At 34.9% G+C, this 22,215-nt stretch overlaps 5 protein-coding genes across 6 annotated transcripts in view; 1 reads left to right on the top strand and 4 right to left on the bottom strand.

The window, feature by feature from the left end:
* LOC125828165 (isopentenyl phosphate kinase) overlaps window positions 1-22,215 on the top strand; it is a 295,006-nt gene that overhangs the window by 87,947 nt on the left and 184,844 nt on the right. The gene's annotated exons all lie outside the window — the stretch shown is intronic.
* Window positions 558-2,416, bottom strand: LOC125828138 (pentatricopeptide repeat-containing protein At2g02750). The gene has a single exon (XM_049507450.1). It carries the CDS (start codon window positions 2,403-2,405, stop codon window positions 558-560), a length of 1,848 nt encoding a protein of 615 aa, XP_049363407.1. The 5' UTR covers window positions 2,406-2,416.
* LOC125828175 (E3 ubiquitin-protein ligase SGR9, amyloplastic-like) lies at window positions 4,333-5,046 on the bottom strand. The gene has a single exon (XM_049507497.1). It carries the CDS (start codon window positions 5,044-5,046, stop codon window positions 4,333-4,335), a length of 714 nt encoding a protein of 237 aa, XP_049363454.1.
* On the bottom strand, window positions 6,370-7,278 carry LOC125828179 (E3 ubiquitin-protein ligase SDIR1-like). The gene has a single exon (XM_049507501.1). The coding sequence runs from the start codon at window positions 7,103-7,105 to the stop codon at window positions 6,428-6,430; it is 678 nt and encodes a 225-aa protein (XP_049363458.1). The 5' UTR covers window positions 7,106-7,278; the 3' UTR covers window positions 6,370-6,427.
* LOC125828134 (uncharacterized) lies at window positions 15,161-20,686 on the bottom strand. 2 transcript variants are annotated; one of them, XM_049507443.1, is made up of 7 exons: window positions 20,516-20,686; window positions 18,088-18,937; window positions 17,654-17,901; window positions 16,167-16,376; window positions 15,974-16,066; window positions 15,789-15,887; window positions 15,161-15,707 (listed from the first exon to the last, which is right to left on the bottom strand). In XM_049507443.1, exons 2-7 carry the CDS (start codon window positions 18,932-18,934, stop codon window positions 15,318-15,320), a joined length of 1,887 nt encoding a protein of 628 aa, XP_049363400.1. In that variant the 5' UTR covers window positions 18,935-18,937; window positions 20,516-20,686; the 3' UTR covers window positions 15,161-15,317. The 2 variants fall into 2 exon arrangements, with proteins under 2 accessions (XP_049363400.1, XP_049363401.1); XM_049507444.1 differs by lacking the exon at window positions 20,516-20,686 and adding an exon at window positions 19,031-19,084 and having other exon boundaries at window positions 18,088-18,685.

Raw genomic sequence — 22,215 nt, 5'->3', positions numbered from 1 at the left:
TCAATGGCACAGTGATTTTAAGAGAGACATTCACATGGTTAATCTAGAGGAATATCAGAAAATACTAACCATAATAAATCACATTCAAAATCGATACTCAATGGCACAGTGATTTGAGCTTTATCATATAAGCTTGTACATGTTTCCTGTTTTAGTTTCTGCATCAATATTCAAATTTGACCATCTTAATTGAAGGAAGCACCTGAAAGGACTTCACAGACAACTGCTTAGGGAACACATGGACCATGAAGGTTGTCACACTAAAAGCACGCGAGCTTGAAACAACTCTTCGTACTGCCTGGCATCCAATAGTTCACATTATCTGCGACAAGTGGCAAGGTTAATGAAGTCAATTGTGTGCTTGCACTCAGAGATCTCATCCGTTGCTTCATCTTTGAACCACCAAAATCTTTAACATCGATTTTGGATTTCCTCGTGCAAGGAATGTTGGGGCAGTGATTGGAGTAAAAATAAGAGCTAGTGCCAGTTCATGCAGATTAGACATAAGATCCAATAGTAGTCTGTTCTACCAGTTTTAGCATATGCAGGATGCTAGATTATGTCACTCCTACAGTACTGTATCCTGGTAGTTTCTCGAGTCCTCTTTCATCAATTGTTTCTCTGATTCTTTCAGCATCGTCCCATCTTCCTTGTCTAGCATAAAGGTTGGACAAAATCACAAAAGGAACAGGGTTTTCTGGCTCCAATTCTGAGAGCTTTTTGGTCATTTCTTCTCCCATCTTGGCATTAGAGAATTGCTCAGAAGCTGCTAGTAAAGAAGCAAAAACAGATGCAGAAGGCTCGGGAATGTGCTGTAGTAGTTCTCTAGCTTCATCCAGCCGACCAGATCGAGCAAGTAGATCAACCATAATATTAAGCTGCTTTAGAGTTGGGATTAAGCCAAAATCTGTGATCATCAAGCTAAAAACTTGCCATGCTTTCTCCAATTTTCCGATGTGGCTGCACACAGACAACATGCAATTCAAAGTGGCTGAATTTGGTTGTACTTTCTGCATTAGCATCAGAGAGAACATCTCAAAAGCAGCTTCACCTTCCCCGTTCCTTCCATACCCTGAAATCATTACATTCCAGATAGCAGGATCATCATATTTTACTTCCAACTGATCAAAAACCTTCCTTGCCAAAGGAAATTGTCCACACTTCATGTACATATCAATGATTGCGGTAACAATAAATTCATCAATAATGTTTTCCGTTCTAAAAATATATCCGTGAATCTCTTGGCCAAAACGGAGTGAGGATAGAGATGAGCACACCATCAGAAGACTAGTAACAGTCTTCACACTGGGAACGACACCGGCAGAAAGCATTTTCCTGAAGAACTTAAGAGCTTCATTCTCTTTTCGCAGCAGCAAAAACCCAGTGATCATTGAATTCCATGTTGCTGAATCTGGTTCCAATCCTTCCAATTCCAATTCCACCAATAGCTCAACTGCTTTCTCCGTTTGCTCATTCAACATCATTCCGGCAATCATCGAATTCCATGTTATCAAATTCCTGCTGCCACCCAGCTCTTTGAAGATTTCGTATGCACATAACCAGCAACAGCATTTCGAATACATGTCTACAAGTGCAGTTCCCACCTTCGTACGAGATTGTAACTCAATTTTCACAATAAGTCCATGAACTTGCCTACCAAACTTCACATTCTTAAGATTAGCAATAGCAGAGAGAACCGATACTAAAGTCACTTCATTCGGTTCTTCGTGTAGTAACATCTTCTTAAACACATCCAAAACCACTTCCTCCACCCCATTTCGCAACATCCCCGAAATAAACGCATTCCAGCACACCACATTCTTATTCTCAACCAATCCAAACAACCTCATCGCAGAAACACAATCAACACAATTCAAATACATACTCAAAATCGACGTAACTACATACACATCCATTTCCACACCAATCTTTATACCCCAACAATGCATTTGAACACCATGATTGATATTCACACACCCTGACAAAACACTAGCTATAGTAACCGAATCCGGCCTAATCAGTAAACCACTAAACAACCCAAACATCCGAAAAGCATCAACATGATACCCATTTTGAGAAACCCCAGAAATGATTGCATTTAACGAAGCAATATTTGGTTGAGGAATTTCATCGAACACTTTCAAGGCACTATCCACTAAGCCAAATTTCATGTACATGTCAGTAAGCGATGTGGCTGCATATACATCGGTGTTAAACCCGTGTTTTATCAAATGGCTATGAAGTACTTGACCTTGTGGTATAGTTCTTAGCTTTGCGCAAGCTTTGAAGAGACAGGGGAAGGTGAATTTGGTGGGAGATAAAGAAGAGTAATGGAGTTGGGAATACAAGGTAATGGCTTCTTTGTAAAGTCCATTGGCTACCAATTTTGTTATTTGATTCTTCATGGATTGTTCCCTTCATAGTAAGCATTAAACACTGAATCAATACCCTTGAGGATAGAAACAATTGTAGCTGAACATGCAGTTGCGGAGTCGAGATTTTTATTAAGCTATTCAAAATATGAAGCTGAGCTAGTGGTCAATGAAGCCATTGAGAATTCTGAGAGCTCGGGTGCAAAACTCAGCGGAGATTAAAAAAAAAAAAAAACACTAGCTGGGTAACTTTTATGGAATGAGATTTAACCCTTACTAGTTCAGCTCCTATCAAATAAATTCTCTTCGATTCTTTGAGGTGTGTATTTATGGAGAGATTGACCAGTATTGATTATGAAAATAGATTGTCTTTGATTCTTTGAGGTGTGTCATTGTCTTGAGATTGATTATCAAAATGAATTATCTTTGATTCTTTGAGATGTATTATCGTCCAAGAGATTGATTAGTATTGATTATGAAAAAGGATTGTCTTCGATTCTTTGAGGTGTTTCTTTGTTGGAGAGATTGGCTAGCATTGATAAAATTGAATTTTCGGTTGTGGACAATATTTTAGTATTATTTTTCTAAGGCATAATACCTAAACTTAACCCTTAACTTGATCTTAGCGGATAACTAAGCCCTCCAACTTTAAATGTGCAGAAGTAGATACTTAAATTTGTATATAATTGATCAAGTAGACACATTTGTCCTACATGACATAATACACATAGGATGTCATGTAGGACATAAAATTGCCTTGTAGGGTTCCATGTAGGACGAATGTGTCAATTTGTTCAATTTTATACAAGTTTAAGTGTCTACTTGCGCACACCCAAAGTTAAAGGTCATAGTAGTCAGTTGGCGCCAAGTTAAAAGTCATGTTTATGTATTATGCCTTTTTCTAGTTGATAATGGTTAAAATATTTTTTAAATTATCTGAAATTGAATAAAAAAATATCCTTAATTATTAATTTTATTTTTAAAAAAATAAATTGTCGTTAATAGTTTGATAAAAAAAATATTCTAACTACCGATAGTTGGTTCTTATTGTTATTTAATGAGTCAAATATTTTTTTTCTAAATAAATATATTAATTATTTTTTCTTTTATTTGTACTAAATAATTATAATTATTTTTATTTTATTTTGGATATAATCGCATAAAAATATCGAGGTGAATTTTGATAAGTACATAACAAGATTCATGACTTCCACAGCAAGTCAATTGGATCTTTGTTGCAGCAAATATCAAGTAGTGTCCATGACACTGGAGCAATGCGGTAGTTCGGAGTGAGTGCAACAAGCATCATTCCATACATGGTGAAGTAGACGAAACACATGACTTCGTTAACCTGAGATGATTGTTCGTCATTTGCATCAACAACCATATCATCACTTTCATATTCACTGAATATGTCATCACTGCTTTGGTGTTCACGTAAAGAATTATGTATTACAGCGCAAACAACTACTATAGAGGGTGTTTTTGTAAAAAATAAAAGTTTGGTGTAGAATTTAAATTTTTAAAAGCTCCCAAATAATGAGATTTGACTCAAATACTAGAGTTTTTCTCTAGTATTTGAGAATTTGGATTATTTGTCAAAAGACAAATTGTATGGACAATTACTATTTGTCAAATTTTCCCTCAAATTTTACTTGGAAAGTCCATGGCTAAACAGGTCCATAATATCGTAAATCAAAAGGGAGGTGAGTGTTATGGAGCTAAACTTAGGGAAGGTCTTTAAAATAAATTCGTTTTATATATATAAAAAATTAGCAATAGATTAGTGACAAATTTAATAACTAATTCAATTTATTTGATCCAATAAAGCTAAAAAAAAAAACTTGTATTTTAATAAAAGGTATGCTACACGAACATAAAAAAAACTTATTACTTATACAATGAAAAATTAATTATATGTCTCCTAGTTATAGTTTTGGCATTAGATTGCTGATCTTGGCTAATCTGTGGGCATCTGAAAGCGGCAAAGCGGACAGTAATGGCTATTCTCTAACCACTTTGTAACGCAATCTGCATGAAACATATGTGAACAAGGCAAACGCAGTACTTGAGTTTCCTCCCCTATGTCATCTAGACATACCAAACAATCATCGTTGTTATTTCTTTCATCAGTTTCAATCGTCTCTAGCAACTCTATTGATGATTTACTAGCCGGTACCATTCCAACAACAGATGATGATTCTTCCAATGCTAACAAAATTCTACCATCGCAATATTGATCAATCGTTAATGCTATAATCACACGTACCTTTGACATCATCTCAGTAGTCATCATGAAGGTTTGCAACTTATTAGTTGTTTGTTCAATTATATCGTGATGTTGATCTTCAAACTCGGCCTTAAAATCCTTTAGCAAATCTGATATAATGCAATCGAGTCTATCATAGAGCTTGATATCAGAAAGATGAATAACGATTGGAGATAAAGTGGTCATACTTTCCAATGTTCTACCCACACGTTCAGATGCTTGATCATTGGGTCTTATATACCAATATCGTTTTAATATAATGAAACTAAATTGAATGTTTAAATAGGGTAAAGAAGAAGTATATGAAGAAGTAATTGGAGGGATAATCAATTTTTTTTGGTTGGAAATTGGTTTAATTTTAACAAGAGAGTGCTTGAAGAAGCTATGACATACAAAGGGCAACATATTGCAAGTATTGAGAGGAGAAATCACTATTTTTTTATTAGAACTTTCAAGTTTATTTATAAGATTAGCAAAACCAAAATTTATTAAGGAAAGGATTAGTGAGAGGGAAGCTTAATTTGATGAGAAAAAGGAATTATTATATGTGGGGAAAAAATTATGAAAAGTAATACAAGTACTTCAAATTAGAATAGGAAAAGGAAAAGCTGTAACAAACCCAATAACTAAACCAACACAATTCAAATTCAAACAATCGATAGATATATTTCACTAACTCGTAATTGAAATTACAAAGGAATTAAGAACTAAAAGGGAAATTGAAGAATACAAGTAGAAGAAAGGGATGAGAAGCAAAACTCAGAGAAAGGGGATGAGAGGACTAGACATTTTTTCTCAATCAATTGTCTTAACCGTTCTTTCTCATCTGCCATCCTTTTAGCTAGTTGTTAATTGGGCCTGGATCCCAAATCAACCTTTGCAAAGGCCTTCCAGTTTTATTGCTTCTTCTCGGCCCAATAACTAGTTGTATGGCATCAATATAGGTATCAACATTAACCCAGGCTGGTTCATAACAGTACTCCCGTCCTTAATAAGAACCTTGTCCTCAAAGTTCGAGTTAAGAACAATGTTAGTAGTGCACTCCCTACCGATTGTAACCAAGATAAACTGTGTACAGATGTGGCAGGATGCAAGTAATGAACTTGGAGATGTCCACCAGGAGTTACAATGAACAGATTCACACCTCTCTATTCATTCATTATTTAATTAAGCAAAGATGTTTAGTGGAATGGTTAACACTTTGGTTAGATGGTTGTTAACTTGTTATCAAATGGTAAGGGGTCTGTATCATTTGTTGGTTTCGATTTTATGTAATATCAATTTGATTTATTAATTTTCGATTTTGAAATATGTTAAAATCAAATAACTAAGCCAATAAAATATTTTTATTGATTTTCGATTTATTGACTTTTGATTTCTAACAGTTTGATTTTTGGAATAATCAAAAAGAAACTCATAAAATAATTATATGACTTCTCCTAGATGCAACAAGATAATAATGTAACTTACCGTAATGATCATAAAATAGAAACAATACTAACTAACATGAAAAGTACTCTATATGAACCCCACAAATAAAAGAACTAGAACAATAATGTGAATTGAAGGCTAATAACAAATAATTATAAACTTCATAAGATATCAAACCATATAATTCATTACACAATCTGAAATCATTCAAACAAACTACCATAATATTCCAACAATTTTTTTGGTTCAGTGTAGTACTGAATACATTATACATTAGTAATAGTAGCAACTAGCAATATAATCTACTACAAAATTGTTTTTGGCTTTAGATTGTTGATCCTTTAGGTAGTTTTGTCTAATCGGTTGGCATCTGAAAGCGGCAAAGCGGACAGTAATGGCTATTCTGTAACCACTTGGTAATACACTCAGCATGAAACATATGAGAGCAAGGCAACCGCAGTACATCAGTTTCCTCCCCTAACTCATCTAGACATACCGAACAATCATCGTTGCTATTTCTTTCATCAGCTTCCATCGGCTCTAGCAACTCTATCGATGATTCACTAGCCGGCACCATTCCATCCACAGTTGATGATTCTTCCAATGCTAACAAAATTCTACTATCGCAGTAGTGATCAATCTGTAATTCCACATCCACACATACCTCTGACATCTCAGTAGTCGTGATGCTTAGCAATTTACGAGTTGTTTGTTCAACTATAACGTGTTGTTGATCTTCAAACTCGTCTTTAAATTGCATAAACACTTGTGATAGAGCATGATCAAGTTTCTCATAGAGCATGGTATCGGAAAGATGATTAATAATTTGGGTCGACTTGGTTGAACAGTCCTCCCGTATTCCACCCCGGTATACGGATGCTTGATCATTAGGTCTTATATACCAAAATTGTTGTACTATACTGAAATTGAAGTGAATGGTTAAATATGGTAAAGAAGAAGAAGAAACAATTGGTTCAACGCTAACAAAAGAGTTCTTGAAGCAGTCATGGGATACAAACCCTGTGGGAAACATATTGCAATTTTTGAGAGTAGAAATCAATAATTTTTTTACTAATGGGAGACTTACCCCATTTCAAGTTTATTTATAATATTACTATCAAACCTAAACTGATTAGGAATAGGATTAGTGAGTTTCTATATTAAAAAAGGAAATACGTGGGGAAAAATTTAGAGAAGTACACGTTTTTAGGGATTACTTCATAAATTGGAAACTTCAAATATTATTTGTAGTTTTATTTATGGAAAAGAACATGTTTTGGAAATACTCCATAAATTGGAAACTTCAAATATTTTTTGTATTTTTATTAATGGAAAAGGATTTAGGAAATACTATCAAATAGTATTTGTAGTTTATTTATGGAAAATAACACGTTTTGGAAATACTCTTCAAATATTATTTGTATTTCTATTTATGGAGAAGAACATGTTTTGGTAAGTACTACATAAATTGGAAACTTCAAACATTATTTGAATTTTTATATCTGAAACTAAATCATAGATTCAACAGCTTGAGTAAAATTTGATAGGGCAAGACATGTAAGAAGCATAAGAGATTAGGCGGGTAAGAAGCATAAGCGATAAAGCTAAGAGATGACACTCATACTAACGACCACACAAACATAAAAAATAAGTTGTTCATCTAATTCAACCTCAAATCTAACGATATCCAAATCTGGCAATCATACCTTATTGAACTCATGCTGAAGAAGTGAAAGAACAGGTATTTCATTGTATGCCTGCATAAGCTTCCTCTCTGCTGCACTTAACTGGAGGTCCTCCACATTTGCTAACGACCTAATATCTCCAACCTTTCCCTAAAGGGAATAGTACCATCCATTGGAAAAGCCTACGCGTTTTCCACTTCATCATCTGTTATCCTCTGATCAATAGGAAAGAGCAGGAAAAGATTGTTCAGTAAAAAATCTGACTGATAGTTTACCAAGAAAAAGACAAGAGATGAATACACCTTGAAATAATGACTGGGAAACAAGCAGTACATAACCCACTACTACAAAAGAATGTACACACAAACTAACAGAATGTGAAAAAAGTAAACACCAACAGAGAAACAAATGTTACAAGAGGCACAATGAAAAAGACAAACATGAAGAAACATGATGAAGCAATTAAGAAGCAACAGGAGATATACACAACTAGAAATAGGTTAAAAAGAAACAAGGAACCAATGACATGGTAACTAGAAGTCTAGAACTTACTCTGATGTTCTCTTGAAAATGAGAAGGAAGTTCTTTTGCATTTTTTTCGTAAAATTGCAGTAGGTTATAATGGTACCTGTAAAAAAGAAAGAAAAAGGGTGAAAACAGCATCTTAGCAATTCAAATGAGTGAATATTCGAATGCAAAATGAGTCATCAGGAGAATATAAACTAAATGATTACATGAACATAAGAAAGAAAAGCTTTCATACCAACAAACATGATTCTGGAGGACTGAGCATATGGCTAAAAGAACTCTGGCTGGAGAATGAATTCACCACTGAAAAGGACTAAAATGTGGTTAATGGGGACACTCTGGGGACATGGAAAATCCACAAGTAATTTAAAAGTCGTTTGGGTGTTGAAAAACTGACTTTGAAGAGACTCAAACACATTTCATGTGTCTCTTTAGCACAAAAATTACCTGTATTTAAATTAACCATCAGACCAACTTAATGACAACCAGCCCAATGGGAAAAAAAAAGAAATACACTTATTCTTTTTTTTTTTTGATAACCGAGAAATCCGTCTGTGACTCGCCCTTTGGACCAATCACGGCCTTCTAAACTCGATGGATAATGGGCCGCCCCTCTACCCTTCTCCACTTAAATACCGGGCTTCGCTTTGCGTGGTATGGGGCTTGAACATGCGACCTAAGTCACAAATCCTCCACCTTTTGCCACTTGAGCTAAGCCTTGGGGGCAGAAATACACTTATTCTCTTAAAGCTAAACTAAACAGTAATTGAAAATTCACTACAAGAATGGGTGGTAGTGTTCCAGAGTGTTGAATAACAGGAAGTTCCACAAGTCGAGCAATATGATAAATTTTTCTTTGAGATAAAAATACATCAACGCTTATTTGGGGTTCAAGCCTACTGGTCACAACTCTCTCTAATGCCTAAGAAGGTGTTAAATTGATCGAGGCTATATGCAGGAGTTATCTATAGTCAGGTGAGGCAACTATTACAAAAAAAAAAAGCCGTGGTGGCTTGGGATAAAGTTTGCATGCCTAAAAGTGCAGGGGGTTTAAACATTCTCAATCTAACCATCTGGAATTCAGCTTCAATATGCAAACTACTTTGGGCATCGAGTCAAAAAAAAAAGAGAAGCTCTGGATCATTTGGGTCCATACGTGCAACATAAAGAGCCAGAACTGGTTGACTATTGACCTCCCAAAACAGGCTGCGTGGATGATTAAGAAGATATTGCAAATGCGGAAACATTGGCAGCAACTAGGTGACATGCGCAGTTTGATTGTCAAAGGCAAATTTCACTTAGCTACCGCCTATAAATGTTTATGGGGTGAGACGCCAAAGGTTACTTGGAGAAAATTGTTATGTCAGAATGTAGCAAAACCACGACAAAATTGTATTCTATGGTTGAGTATGCATAGTAAGCTGAGAAAAAAGGATCGACTGATAAGGTGGGGTCTAAATGTGAATGAAACTTGTGTTCTATGTAACACTGAGCCTGAGAGTTTACAAAACTTGTTCTTTGAATGCATCTTCTCCACTATTAGGATGGCAGAAATGGAAAAGAGGAATCCAAAAATGAAGCTCAGAATGGTATTGGGAACAACAACACTCCAGAGGTAACCATCCGAAAAGGATTATTTTGAAGGCTAATTTTGCAAGAGAGAATTATGCACTCTGGATAGAGAGGAATACGAGAATTTTTCAGGGTAAAGCATCTACCAAAGAGACACTATTCCATTAGATGACACTCTCTATATGTACCAGAGTTAGACATAGCCATTGGCTATTCAGTTACATTTGCTCCCTTTGAGAATTCTCTCTTGGTTGAATGTAGGTATCTATTATCTAAGGTTTGAATGTGTTTTCTGGTAGAGTAGGATACTGAGAAGGAACTGAATTGATTCGTTCGCCCTCAAATTGTAAAGCTCACTGGTAATTAATAAAGTTCTCTTTAATTGCCAAAAAAGAAAAACATCAACGCCAAAAGGATAATATGCAGCCTAATTTGCCGCAAACTCTTTCTTTTTGTCCCTGCAGAATTAAAGTATGTAAATGATATAACGTAAACAAAAGTAGAGGGCAGTTGCATTGACAACCAGCATGCATACACAAACTATGATAACCATAACATGCACAAAGACACATCTAACTACGCGCAGATGGATTTTCGCTTTTCTTTTCTACTTTTTTGTTAATGAGGTATTTCATCTAAGTCACAAACCTGCTCTTGTGAATGCACCCTTATACTTGCTTTCCTAAATTCATACATGCCACACTAGTGCACTCCCTCAAGACACTGATTTCCCCTCACCCCTTCCCTACGCATAGCAACAAACACATTAAGGGATTTATGTGAATACCCCAGATATAAGTGAACCACATCCTTTTCAGGCAATATATAAAATATCTAGCGGGCAGACACCATGTCGTCAACTTGCTTCCCAAATGGACATTTGAAGGAAACTTGCATTTTAGCCCATTTCCGCCCAACCGATTTCAGTCGAATAGCTTTTGGACGAGTCAATAAACCGTCAATTTATTAACTCAATCCAATTTGAACCCGCTCAAATTCATCTCAATCCGCCCATTTGACACCTCTACCAATTTTAATAACAATTCAGGTGAGGGAATTGAGAGTTTGGGCTGAGCCAATTTATTACATTCCTATTCATGATTCTTTTGCATGGATAGTTTTTTCCTTTCTCAACAGAAAAACCGATAAACTAAAAATGAAGAATGCCTTACATTGTACTAGATGTGTCCACAAGTTCATTTGTTGCTTCTGGTAAGCTCATACAAGCTTCCATCGGCTCAGTCGGCTTCTAAGCCTGTCGTTTCTACTGTCTCGGCGAAGCAGCTGCAGCTGCTAACCCCAAATTCCCAAACAAAACTGATGACCAGCTCAGATGACCAGCCATTATGGAAGAAGGTAATCAGGGAGAAATATGGTTTGGATGGAATATGGACTACCAAAGTGAGCAATAGTTGTTATGAAGTTAGTCTTTGGAAATCATAAGGAACTTGTGGCCCAAATTGCTAACAAAAACCATGTTCAGCGTTGGTAATGGAAGGAAAGTAGATCTATGGAATGATAAATGGATTGAACAAGGCTCCCTAAAGCAACTCTATCCAGACATATACTCCCTCAATCAACAACAAAACTCAACAATTGAAATGATCTGGGGTGAACAAGGGTGGAATTTGAGTTTCAGGAGAGCTTTAAATGATTGGGAAATTGATAGACTAGCAAGCTTTTTTGGTGCTTTAGAACAATTCAAAAGGAACATCAACTAAGACAGATTGCTTGATATGGTTAAGAAATAAGCAGAACCAGCATACAGAGTATTCACAACCTCAAACAATCAGAGTGGGACTTGGCCTTGGAAGTGATCTGGAGGGTTAAGATCCCACATAAAGTTGCATGCTTCTCTTGGTTGCTAGCCAGAGAAGTTGGACTCACACAAGATACACTCATGAGGAAAGGTTTCAATCTTTGCTCAAGGTGTTTTCTCTGTGGTAAGTAAGCAATGACAATCTCTAATCTCTTTCTTCACTGCAGCTGGACTGACCTGTTGTGGAAGATTTTCATTAACTTGAGGGGCATTGCTGGACTATGCCGGGAAGAGTATCTGAGGTACTGAAATGCTAGAATAGTGATACCAATCCGTCCAATCAGAAAGAGAGATGGAAAATTGTCCCATCTTGCATTTGGTGGACTTTGTGGGGAGAAAGAAACCAAGTTTGTTTTGAAGACAAAGCCATTAGTATACAGAAACTAAAGATGAAATGTTTAGGGTTTTTCTTTTTTGGTGTAAACATAGCTTAATGGAAGAGTTAGAATCAATTTATGATGTACTAAATTCCTTATGAGAAGATTAAGGTATAGGAGCTTTTTGTTTTTGCTCGTCTCGATTTAAATATGGGGGACTACACACCCTTGTGTAGTTTGTTATTAATACACAAATATGTTACTCACAAAAAAATGACAAAAGTAGAGGGCAGTTACATTGACAGCCAGCATGCATACACAAACTATTATAACCATATAACGTGCACAAGACACATCTTTAACTACGCCGTGCATATGGATTTTCCCTTAGCTTTTCTACTTTTTGTTAACGAAGTATTTCATCTACGCCACAAACCCGCTCTTCTGAATGCACCGTTATATTTTCTTTCCTAAATTCACACATAATACATGACACACTAGTGCACACCCATAAGTTAACTGATTTGCCCTCACCCCTTCCCTATGCATTACAAAAATCACATTACTTGAATACCCATTCTGAGAGTATCCAGAAAAAAGTGCAGCCCGTGAAACCATATTCCTTTCGGCAATTTATCAAACATGTTGCGGACGGACACCATGTCATAAGACTTTGAATAAACAATGATCAAGTTGGTTCAACATTTGTAGGAAACCCAATAGATATAAGATAGGAGTGAACCAAACAGTGTAACCGTTTGGCATTACAGAGCGCTTCAATGGGTGATTTCATGATTGGGCTAAGCCAGTTCACTACATTCCTATTCATCATTGTTTTGCATGGATAGTTTTTTCCTTTCTTTGCAGAAAAACATCTATAGCAAATGAACTAAAAATGAAGAAAATGCCTTACATTGTACTAGTTATGGCCGGAAGTTCATTTGTTGCTTCTGGTAAGCTCATACAAGCTTCAATCGGCTCGGTCTGGGGCTTCTAAGCCTGTCGTCGCAACTACAACGGCGAAGAAGAAGCCAGCTAACCCCAAATGCCCAAACAAAACTGAGAACTGAAAAAAATTAGGCTCAATTTTGGAGCCACTGTAGCACTCGCCGACGAAGCCATCTCTACCAGAAGTCCGAGCCACCGTATTACTTGCCGACGAAGCCATCTCTACCGGAATGCCGAGTAGTTCCACACTTGCATAAAAGCCCTCTATTCATTCATTATTTAATTAAAGGTGTTTAGTTGAATGGTTAACACTTCTCTTAGATGGTTGTTAACTTGTTATCAATGGTTTAATAGTGTAGGGTAAGGGATGTGTATCGAATTGTTCGTTTCGATTTTATGTATAATCGATTTGATTTATTAGTTTTTGATTTTAAAATACGTTAAATCAATAACTAAACCAATAAGATATTTTTATCGCTTTTCAATTTTTTTTTTACTTTTGATTTTTCACAGTTCGATTTTCGATTGAATCAAAAAAGAAAATGATCATAAAATAATGGTATGACTTCTCTGATAATTTGGTACAACAAGATAACTTTACGTAATGATGATGAAATGGAAACAATACTAACATGAAAAGAACTATATATGTACACCACAAATAAAAGAACTAGAATACTAATGTGAATCGAAGGTTATACACTTCATAAAGATACCAAACCATATATACCTAGGGATACGGATACATGATCATTAGGTCTTATATACCAAAACTGTTGTACTATACTGAGATTAAAGTGAATGGTTAAATAGGGTAAAGAAGAAGAAGAAGAAGCAATTGGTTTAACGTTAACAAAAGAGTTCTTGTAGCAGACATGGCATACAAACTCTGTTGGAAACATATTGCAATTTTTGAGAGAAGAAATCGATATTTTTTTTACTAATGGAAGACTTACCCCTTTCAAGTTTATTTCTAATAAAATATTTCCTAAACTGATTAGGAATAGGATAAGTGAGTTTCTAAATAAATTTGATGAGAAAAAAGGAAATGCGTGGGGAAAAATTAAGAAAAGTACACGTTTTTAGGTAAATACTCCATAAATTGGAAACTTCAAATATTATTTGTATTTTTATTTATGGAAAAGTAACTAAATTTTTTTTGCTGATTGTTACTTACCAATGCTCTTCTCACTGTGACTTCCAGGCAAATAAGACCATAATTTCAGTACTGAAATCTTAAAAGACATTGCATTGTTATAACTGTGATATCTAGGGTCAACTTACACGCACATCGATTAATACCACAAGGTATCTACTACTATAATGTTACTTAAAAGTAGGCTAAAGTTAGAAGGTCAAACTTTGAAATAGATAGTTACATCAAAAACTGATTATTTTTTTACAGAAAAGGTATGAAGTTTTCATTTTATCACCAAAACTAAATCACAGATTCGACAGCTCGTTACAATTATTTGAAAAGTGATTTTCCCTCGCCCCTTCCCTATGCATAGCAACAACATAGTAAAGGCCATTTGGTTGGAAATAAGTTGTCCAGGATAACTAATCCCGCGATAAGCTATCTCGGGATAATCCAAGAACTATCTAATACCTCCAACCAAACATGGGATAAAATAATCCTATATTTTATCTTGAGATTATTATACCTTATACCTCACGTCAAACAATTCCTAAGTGAATACCCATTTTGAGAGTAGCCATGTCATTAGCAGAGTAAGACCCACATGCAAAGTTGAATCTAGTTAAAGATTACTCCGTTTATAATATTTAACAGTAAACAAATTTCATAATTAATTCTATTATTATTTTTTAAGTAAAGTATTGCACGGACTAAAAAGAAAAATAGAAAAAAAGACTTATCAAAAATAAATTAAATAATCTCTAAATAGTCCTTTAATAAAGACAAAGTGCATCGCAAAGCGGCAAAGAGGACAATAATGACTTTTTTCTAACCACTTGATAATACACTCTCCATGAAATATATGTGAGCAAGGCACCTTGTTTAGACAAACTATACACTCATTCTTGATATCTCTTTCATCAACTTCTATCTTATTTAGCAAGCGTATTGATGATTTACTAGCCTGCACCATCCCGTTGAAGAACTCTTCCTCTGATGCATATAAATTTCCGCTATACACTCATTCTCAAATTAATATGACAAGAAATACATTTGAAAATACAAATCAAAATGCACATAATTTAAATCTCGAGAATTAACGGAAAGAAAAGCGATACACTACAAGACTAGTTAGATACAATCTCGCATATAGTGTTGCGTTTACCATATCAAAACACAATAATTTCTAGAAGGAAATTACTAATATATTACAAACTTTTGGTATGTTCATCAGATTGTCATTCTCCTGAAATAGATGATGTTGTAAATTGGATATTAGGGTGTTGAGCAAAAAATAATTCTTTTAGCTCCTTCAGTTCTTTCACCTCATTTTCTAGGGCACACAAGCGATCCATCATAGATCGGTTGTCGTCTTTAGTTGAATGTAACTCGGAAAGTAATTCAACCTTTGAGGAAGCGCCACCTTTCAAAGATTGGTTTTCCTCTCGAATTGAACGTAACTCAGATAGTAATTCAGCCTTTGAGGTAGCGGGACCTTTCAAGTCTTTTGCTTTTACTCCACCCCCATACCCAAATACATGGCTACGAATTTGAGGTCCAAAGCATTGTTCCACTATCTCTATGCTAGGAAGAGATGGTTTAGATTGCACCAATTCTTGGAGTTGAGCCTACACATAAATAGAGAAAGATTTCAGTCAGAACCATAATAACTAAGAGTAAGCTTTCATTGTTCAATAAATGAAACACACATGTTTTTTAACTGCCTCAGATTCGACAAGCTTGTTATCCTTCTTGCGAGTCTCGAAGAAAATAGTTGCTAAATCTGGTGGGTTGCCATTTTTCCCGCCCTTCACGTCAAAGTCAACATGTCAATAACACCTCTCAATATTTCAAAAAGAAAAGAGAAAAAGGAAAGGAGATTTTTTTACCACACCTTTTGATAAATAATTTCTCTAATAGGCTTACTACCGGTATGATGAGGCATCTTCAACTTAGCTCTGTTTGCTGAGTTCCTGTTGCTTCTCGCCTATATTTGTGGAACATTACATATAAATATAATGAATAAAATCTCAATTGAAAGACCATAGTATGACAATGAAATTACATCACTAGGCAAAATGTCAAACCTGAAAAGTTTCTGAAGAAAAATGTTCTTTTATCAACCACTCCCATTGTTTCTTGTCAACACCCTTTGGTGTATTCTTAAGAGCCTCTTGGATTGGCTTACCTTTCACAAACTTAAAATGTAATTGTCCTCTCCATTTATTCCATAATTCTTTCATCCATCCCAAAATGTGACCGCGATGACTATCCATATCATCACTCTCAAATTTATCCTACAATAAATTAATTTTTTTTGGATAAGATAAACGACATATTTTAGTAAACAAATAATACATACATAAAAAATAATTGCTGCATATGAAAACAGAACTGCAGAGATCATCTTCGTGCCAGTACCAAGAATAATAGTTCATAGTAAGATGAAAATCACAGTGTTTAAATGCTTCTTAGTCTAATGAAAATCACCAAGTATGATGAAATTACAAGATTATTGATGCACACAACAGAGGATTCCCCGCTGTTTCACTCACAGGTTCAACATAGATGATATGTAGACTAGTGTCATTTATGATACTTGCACAACTCCAAAAAGATTGACTGTATCTCCAATGCGCCACCTAGCGAAGGGTCCAGTTTTCTGCTACGTAACAAGTTTTTAAAATTTTATCTATGCATTACTCCAAAAACCAGATTATCAATAGCAGATATCTGTTTCCCTAACACCAGATTAGAATAAGCCAAAATCAATAGCTGAACCTCTATTTGCAAAAAGTACAAAAAAGAACCTTTTCAGGGATTAAGACTATTGGACATCCCTTTTTCACTTATAGTAATCTCTACTGTAAATTATCACGCCCAATCACTTCCCTCACAAGAAAATCCATTTGTATTTCCATTTTTGGGCTTACTGCTCCATATTAAGGAGGGTCCTGCTTCAAGCAGAACCAGTTTAGGAAGGTGATTGAACCAAGAATATGGGCAATAAGACAATTGATCAACTCCTTGTTGTACCCCCATTTTTATGAGATGAGAAAGAGAAAGACAGTGTACTGGATCAATTTCCTTTTTGTTTTAAGAAACTGTAAGTCTGTAACTATTAAAATGAAAAAAGTACAAGGTAAAGCAGCTTTTAACCAGTCAAAAAGTGATACAACCAGGATATTCTTTAAAGAGACATGGTGAATTCTTGTTTACTGTATCTAATAGTTGCATATTGATACCAAGTAAGGAATATTAGTTTATTTTTTTCCAAATAGCAACCCGTACAATGCCACTAACAAGAAGGCTAGTACAAATTTATAGGACATTGTCAAAATGCAAACACAAAATTGAGGTCCAGATCAAGATCAATTGCACACTCTGCTCTGGTAAACTACAGAGTCCTCAAAGCTTTCTTAATAAAGCTCTAAACCTACTCCATGACACCATCACATCTATTACACCAATTTGGCTAACATAAACCTACAAATTGACAATTATGTTGTCCACATAAGCAAAAGGTGTTTTTCAGGTTAGCAAAGAGTCGATAAGCAAACTGAACACGTGTTACCTCAACAGCTGCCCACATGTGATTTAGCTTTTCTTCCTCAATGTCATCCCACGATGATACTCCTAATGGACACATGCTATGGTCACGAACTAATTTTCCCAAGTGCCTGGAAAATAGATTGCTATTCCTTCCAACAGTTCGATTATTATAAAATGTCACTTTCAGCTTCTGTCCGGCTTGAAGTGATGCAACTTCTTGGCACTTGTTCTGTCCTCGACCTCTTCTTACCTTTCCAGTAGTACATGAACCTACATTTGCATATAATTTAGAAATGTCTGAAATGTTATGCAAACAACATAAAAGCCACGTACATAAATTTATGATTATACCATATATTCTTTCCAACTTCATACTTGAATTCATGTTTAGTAAATACTTTAGCATTATAATTCAGTCATGCAAATTCGTAACACAGTAGAATTGCAAGATCATACTTGTTTCAACATTTAGGGTGTCTTGCATAATTTGATCGGTAGACGGAGGCGATGTAATATCAATTTGCATTTGTTCCTTGTCATGAACCAAGGGGTGTTTATTTGTTCTCTGCATTCCTTGACCAGCAGATGTGGTAGGATCTGAACTTGTACCAGTAGAATGAGATGGCATGCTTTCACCAGAATAATCAGATATGGTAGCATCTGAACTAGTACTATTAGAAGGTGTTGCCATACTTTGACCAGAGTAAAGAGAATTTTGATGGAAGGATCCTACATCATTTCCAGATGCCCCCATAGAGCGCACAGATCTAACCTCCTGTTCTTTGCGTCGTCCCTCACCTATAGCACCTGGTGAATCATTTCCAGACACCCCTAAAGAATACTTTTGAATTATTCCATAAACCTTCAAATGTGACTCGATTGTTTCGCGTGTTCCTAAAGTTGTGTAGCAACATTTGACACATGGACATCGTATTTCATATAGTTCTTCTGTTCTTCCAAAAGCATAATCCAAAAACTTTTGCATCCCGATTAAGTAGGCTTCATCAGGTCCATTATCAACAAGTTGCTTCTGTCTTTTATTAGGGGCCATAACCTTGGAGGCTTCATCAGGTCCATTATCAACAAGTTGCTTCCGTCTCTTATTAGGTGCCATAACCTTGGAGGCTTCATCAGGTCCATTATCAACAAGTTGCTTTTGTCTCTTATTAGGTGCCATAACCTTAAAGGCTTCATCAGGTCCATTATCAACAAGTTGCTTCTGTCTCTTATTAGGTGCCATAACCTTGGAGGCTTCATCAGGTCCATTATCAACAAGTTGCTTCTGTCTCTTATTAGGTGCCATAACCTTGGAGGGTACATAAAGATTAAATTAGAAAAATATAAAGCATACTAAAGGAAAGTACTAAGATGCATATAACTTTTAAGAAAAATTATATACCTGAAATATAAGGGAGATAATTCAAGGATCCAAGTGTGTTGAGCTCGCAAGAAGATGCAAAAGCTTAGCCACAAGAAGCTGAGATTTCGAGAAAATGAATTAGGTTAACAACTATTTACAAATGACATTTTAGAAACTAAAAATAATGTATATCTGTAAATTACTACAAAAACTGAATAAATCGTAAACATTAAGTTTCTATACACACAAGAAGTTGAGATATTTGAGAAAATAAGTTAAGATTTATAATAATTGACTAAGGATATTTCATAAACTAAGGCTAACAAGGTAATTATTACAATGGGTTAGGAGCGGAGCCACCATTAAAGCTTCGGGTTCAGCATAACCCAGTAACTTAAACTAAATTCTGTATTTATATTAAAATTTTCATTTAATATTTACAAATAATCTTTCCAGAACACAACAAATAAAAAGGATAATTATCCAGAATGCATAAACTAAAAACATTGGCTCCGCCTCTAAATGGGGTGGTACAAAGCGCTTTTAATCTAAAACCATTTATGGAGAAAATCCTCACCTCTGCAAACACGAACTTGTTCTTTGTAACCAAAGCAACTTAGAAGAGGGTAGAAGACATCTCAATAAGATCAAGGTGAAGCCATCAGACCAGAATGAACCAAAGGAAAGTCATCCAACACAACTTTAGATAGCTGACCATACACAAAAAATCAATCCCCAAATCACACTACACATGGGACAGACTTTATCTGCGTCAAGTGCATACTATTTCAGCAGTGATGACCAAGTACTTTGATAACGTCGACTCATTGAGTACAAAGACATAAGTGACAGCTAACAGAGGACAATCAGTTACTTTGATAGCATCTTCTATTCATCTCAAGTAACTCATCTTATAGTCTTTAGTGTCAACCATGATTTCTCTTTATACTTGTCGGTTACTTTCGTATTGATGCAGTCAGTACCGTGCATCAACATTCATAAATAAGAAAAAAACTCCAATCTTACATGCATTACTCCACTTTCAAAACCAATAAAATATAATATAAGATAAAAACCTGCCAATATATTTTATGTTTCTCGATATAGGAATATATAAATACAACCAACGGATAGAAACCTCAGTCTCTCACTCAACCACAAATGAGTGAAATCACTCCCGTAACGTTTCTATGATCTAAATCATTCTACGTCAGCTAATTTCAACTACATGCATCAAATCTTCATATTAATACAGCCACCAAGTTCACCAATTAATCTGTAACAGAATATCACCAAGCTCAAGCAAATTCTTCTATTTCAAAAAGCCAAAGTTAAAAAAATGCAACAGACTTATACAATCAACTAGGGTTATTGTTCAAAAAAGGTGAAAAAGCTATTGTACTGTAACAAACACTAAAATCAATGGTCCTTCACAATGTATTCATATAAAAAATCATGAGGATTTTCACCAATCACAGAAGAGTTTCTTCTTCTGCTGCTTTTTTCATAATGTCAAAAACTTACCAGAGATTCTCATTCAGTTTTCGATTTCGTCGGAAAATGATAGTCCATCTTTGAGAGACGATTGCTCAGTTCAGGAACTTAACGTTGAGAGTTGCCGTCGCCGTCGCCGGATAATGATTCTCAGCAAATCTCTGAAGAAAATGAAAATAGGGTTTTTAATTTCAGAAGAAAAATGAAAAGGGGTTTTTCAATTACTCGCTCGCGCTCAGTTTATAATTAGGGACCAGATATTGATTTTTCCTCACCAAATTTATATGATGGACCAACCCAAGTCACATGGACTCAAAAGGGAATGGGCTCAGTGTAGAGTTAGGGCCAAAAGCCCAAGTTCAACACTAACAATTTGTGCATTTTATTTTGGTTATTTCGGGGAACTTACATAAATCTCACTAGCTTAGGATTTAATTACTTAGATACACTCTAGTTTGCAATATTACATATCATACCAAATTTTGGTGTCTCTAGATACATGGAGTCAAATTTAGGTCTAATTTGTTCTAGATACATTGTTTTCAAGTGGATTTGCATGTATCTGAGATACATAGCAAATATCACTGGCCTCTCTCCCATCTCGTTCGTCACTCTCTCATGTACCTAGTATCCAGTTACATGTGAATCACTCTAGATACATGCATATTCACATGTATTTGAGATACATACGAATCTTGTTCACCTCCCTCCCCAATCTCGCTCGCCTCTCTCTCTATTTTTGTGTATTTTGTAGCAAAAATACATGTATTCAAGTGTAAGATGCATATGAAACTTTTAATTAGTGGTAAGATATGTAATAATTTAAAAGTATAGGTATTAATAGTAAATATTGTAGTGAAGTATGTTGTATTACGCAGTTTTTCCTTTTATTTCTCACTAGATGAAACCCAATGGAATAAAATTTGGGCTAATTTCAAATATATACAATAGATTGACTGATTTACGACAATATAATAATGTTTTTATTTACATAAAAACTAGGTAAAAGTCAAAGAAAATATAGATTGACAATACTATAGCTTGTCAAACATCATAGAAAGTATACACTGACTATACAATATATCTTACCTATACACGAGTTATATACTGGCTATACAATATATCTTACCTCTATATGAGTTGTACACTATTTATACATGATTATACACTCGAAAAATTGAATATTATTAAACTAAACATGAACGATACACTGACTATACATGAAGTATACACTGACGAATTCAATCTCGATCAACTCAAAAACACCTCTAAACAATCCTAAAATTTAGATATAAAATCCTCTTGTATTTTTTTTAATTTATTTTTTTTAGAGTTAACATCGATTAAATTAATCATTCAACATTTTAATATTACAATTTAGCTATTAAAAAGCTATATAGAAAGTACTATGAATTATATTTTTTCTTATATATATATTATTATTATTTTTTTAACAAACATTCTGCATTTTATTCATCTTAACTCAAAAGTACAATGATATGAGAGATACAAAAAGTGGCTTACTTCTCCCTAATTTGAAAGGATTTATATTCCTATTTGAGATGAAGAAAATGCAAAAGATGATTGAAACCTTGTCATAACCAAATGACACCAAGTTTTCAAATCTAACAATCTATCAAAAGACAAATTCTAAACGAAACTCTATCTCAAGGCGGGTCCCAGATGATCTCTATCTTCTTTTTATTTTTATTTTTTTTGAGTTAACATCG

This window comes from Solanum verrucosum, unplaced genomic scaffold, assembly GCF_900185275.1.
Source record: "Solanum verrucosum unplaced genomic scaffold, falcon-dt-bn FXZP01000053.1, whole genome shotgun sequence".
Taxonomy (NCBI): domain Eukaryota; kingdom Viridiplantae; phylum Streptophyta; class Magnoliopsida; order Solanales; family Solanaceae; genus Solanum; species Solanum verrucosum.
Note: the sequence above shows the minus strand (reverse complement) of the source record. Positions and strands in the feature narration are given on the sequence as shown.